This window comes from Octopus bimaculoides, chromosome 15, assembly GCF_001194135.2.
Source record: "Octopus bimaculoides isolate UCB-OBI-ISO-001 chromosome 15, ASM119413v2, whole genome shotgun sequence".
Classification (NCBI taxonomy): Eukaryota; Metazoa; Mollusca; class Cephalopoda; order Octopoda; family Octopodidae; genus Octopus; species Octopus bimaculoides.
Window position 1 is genome coordinate 52,733,423 of NC_068995.1, and position 3,939 is coordinate 52,737,361.

The 3,939-nt window shown below is 35.8% G+C and overlaps 1 protein-coding gene across 1 annotated transcript in view; it reads right to left on the bottom strand.

Annotated features, from left to right (window-relative positions):
• LOC106878166 (synaptogenesis protein syg-2) overlaps positions 1–3,939 on the bottom strand; it is a 180,518-nt gene that overhangs the window by 113,094 nt on the left and 63,485 nt on the right. The window contains exons 3-5 of the mRNA XM_052973352.1: positions 3,314–3,580; positions 2,401–2,700; positions 473–739 (exon numbers count right to left, since the gene is read on the bottom strand). Of these exons, the coding sequence (XP_052829312.1) occupies positions 473–739; positions 2,401–2,700; positions 3,314–3,580 (834 nt within the window). The remainder of the gene's footprint in view (positions 1–472; positions 740–2,400; positions 2,701–3,313; positions 3,581–3,939) is intronic.

The following is a 3,939-nucleotide window of genomic DNA, read 5'->3' on the forward strand; positions in this document are numbered from 1 at the left end:
ATACACATATACACATATGAATACATATATACATACATATTGTCAGATATACAGACACACACACACACGCATACACACATATATATTTTTCATTTTTTTCAAAATGTAACCACATGTGAATTGTTGGCGATTTTCTTCCTCTATCTTCCTTTCTATTGGACTTTCATCTGTTTCTGAAGAAGAGCGTATGCTCAAAGCATTAAACCATCTTTCTTTCCATTGTCTCCAGCTGGCTCTACGACACAATCTGTGTCCGTATATTCTCAAACAAGGGAATCACATGTTGTGAGATTTAAAAATAGTAATTTTCTGGTTTATTATTGTTTATATTTTGAATAATATATATATATATGGGGGGAGCACCAAAATCTTTTATGTGTTTAATGCCTCAATGGGTCTTAAACCAGCCCTACCTGTGTCTATTCATTTATAGAAAACAACCAATATTGAAAGACGTTGACGGCATACTTACAGTTGAAGCTGACGTTGCGCGTATTGACAATCTGCTTTAGAGGATGTGTACCATTACAAGTGCATGATGAAATGTTCAGGTGTTTGCTAAACTCCAGTAAAACAGATACTTCCGAAACACCCATGTAATTAAGACTGCCACATGTTAGTTGCAGATTAGCTTCCGGATTTCCACCTTTCCATGCACATATTACAGTCAGTGTTTCGTTACCATATAAAGATTCGTTTGGGCCTATAACTTTCATTTCCGGACGTCCAATTGGAGGATCTGCAAAGAAGGCCAAAAGAAAGAAATGTTATCTCTTGTATTATAAAGTAACAGGGATCAATAAAAAAAGAAAAAAAAGAAAGAAAAAAACTGGCCAAACATAACTTTTACTGAACTTGTTACTTCCTGAACCACTAACTTACAGCGACATAAACACACCAACATCGGTTGTCAAGTGATGGTGGAGGGACAAAAACAGACACACAAATGCATCAACATCATCATCATCATCGTTTAACATCCGCTTTCCATGCTGGCATGGGTTGGATGGCTTGACTGAGGACTGGTGAAACCAGATGGCTACACCAGGCTCCAATCTGATCTGGTAGAGTTTCTACAGCTGGATGTTCTTCCTAACGCCAACCACTCCGAGAGTGTAGTGGGTGCTTTTGCATGCCACCAGCATGAGGGTTAGTCAGGCAGTACTGGCAACAGCCTCGCTCAAATGATGTTTTTTATGTGCCACATCTATTTAGACATCATCATTAATTCAGAAATGTGTTTTATATAAAGCTGCTCAAAGATGGCTGCCCTCAGAGTGTATATATCCATTAGCCATCCAACCAGAATGTGTCCTGGTTTTATAGCATGCTAGTTTACGGCATGCTACAGTATATCAGGGCTATATGTAACATGTGTCGTATCATGATGCATAAGAAAATATAATGTACTTTTATTATATTACATGGTGAGTATCATTTCCGTATCAGACAACTATCAGGGGGAAGAATAGGGAGTTTGAGTGTACAAGTGGAGGAGTTAGACAAAGAAATAAGAGAATAAAAGGGGAAAAATATAGGCTTGAAGCTAAAAGCTATTTATCACAAGAACATAAAACAATGAAAGCAAAATAACACCAGCAATAATGATAATAATAAATGAAATAATGTATATAAAACAACCTAGATGCACACGTGTATACAAGAGAAAAGTTTTTGAACTCTGATCAACTGGGAACCAAACTAGTCGTGTCTATTGGAATTATTGTAACCAAATAACAGCGAATCATAAAACCAAGTAAAAACCAGGAATTCGTAAAAGGATATAATTATATTATTCTACTGGTTATGGTATAAAATCAATTGTGTAATTCGATTTGGCTCTCTACTATGAAATATTTAATTTCATGAATTTAACATATTTTGTATTGGAAAGCAAATTATAAAAGCTAAGAACTAAAAGCTTGTCATTCATGTATTCCTGTCAGAGGCCAAATATTCTGTTGCGACGCTTTATATTCTGTAATGATTTCTTTTGAATTAACACAAATCTATTTTGCATTTGTTTTGGTTTTTATTTTGTCTTTTGAACGGAATGGATATGCTGTATATATATTGTTAATATATAAACTACTGTGTGAATAGCACAACGCCCCCCCACCACTTCTCAATTCTCATTTAACCCTTTAATATTCGGATTTACTATGTCAAATATAATTCTTATTCATTCGCATTGTTTTGAATTAATCAGAAATTATCTCAGAGCTTTGAGATTTTGGTGATGTGATTGTATATCTTTCAATTCATTTGAGTCAAAGTTCTTGAAGGTGGTGCCCCAGCATGGCCACAGTCTAATGAATGAAACAAGTATCAGATAAAAAAGATAAACAATAAGTAAAAGATTAAAAAAAACCAGAAGAATGATAAAGGGAGACAACTTACAAGTAACGTGGACGGTGATCTCTTTTGATTTGACTAATTTCTCGGTCATTTGTGTGAATTGGTTTGTTGCTACACAATAGAACTCTTGTAAGTTGTGTTTCCTGTTGACTTGGTGGAACGTCAAATGACCATCTGCGTCGCTATTTGTATCCTGCATACTGCTTCCATCGGTTGGAAACCATTCATATGTCGTTGGAGGGGGATTGCCTTCGGGGTCAGATCGGCAAATTATCTGTTCGGTTTGGTTCTCAAACCAAGGAAATACTGTTGAGGGGAACACTTTGGGTGTGGCAGGGGGATCTGTGAAAAAGAAAAGAAAACATACAAAATTGCATATTGTATAACAGTTGTTGTTGTTGTTGTTGTTTTTGTTAGGGGTGTTGTTTCTTTAACCCCAGGCCAAACCTTATTGAGCAGATCTATGGTTTCTGTTGTCTTTTTCTTAAGACAGTTCAGCATAATTTCAGAAAAAATTTTAGCTGCTATTTCCACTGTTTCTACTTTAGACAACCACACCATAGTGGTGAATTCACTTGCCATTGTGGTGTGGCTGACTTTGAAATTCTGGGTGAGAATGTAAGCTTCATTTCCTTAAGGTAATCTTAGCCTGATGATTAGCTATGCTGTACATAGCTCATTGCATAAATATTACATCACAAGCTTCAGCTAGCTGAGAAACATATGTAGCATGCATTTTACCTGTTCCACTCACTCAATCTGGATTTTTTATATATATACACATATAAAAACACATTTATATACAAACACACACAAACACATACATATATAGCCATGCATGTATATATGTGTATGTGTGTACATATATATGTATACACACACACATATATATATATATGAGCTGCTCTATGATGTGAATTAAGATAGAGAAAATTTGCATTATAAGAATACTTACAATAAACAGTCATCGACTGTGATGTGTTTTTACTAATTCCTGGATGAAGCCCTTCACAAATACACTGAAAATCATTCAAATCCCGCTTGACATCTATCGCGAGCATGGTTACAGAAACTCCAATGCTGATTGTCGCACCGCAGGAGAGCCGCACTAGGGCTGACGGAAACCCTCCGGACCAGTTGCATGACACGAGCAGTCGCTCGTTTTCTAACAATGGAATCTCTGGATTGAAGCCTTCTATTACAGGCTTACCTGGTGGTGTAGCTGCAGAGACAGAAGAATTGCGAAAGAGAGGAGAGGGTTAAATAAAAGTCAATTTAATATCTGAGAAGGTTTTGAGAGAGAGAGAGAGAGAGAGAGAAAGAGAGAGAGAGAAAGAGAGAGAGAGGTCAGAAAGAAAGTGTGGACATAGGAATGGAAAAGGCTGTGAGAAACAACATAAGTAAAATGGAGAAAGGATTATATATATATATTGATAAATCCGATAATGGAAGAAAGCGCTAAAAATGTAAATAAGATGTAAATAAATTAAAAAATATATATAATCATCCAACAATCTGAGTACCTTACTATTCTAAATATACAATATCTGTACATCACTTCAAACTCTCTCTCTCTTTATA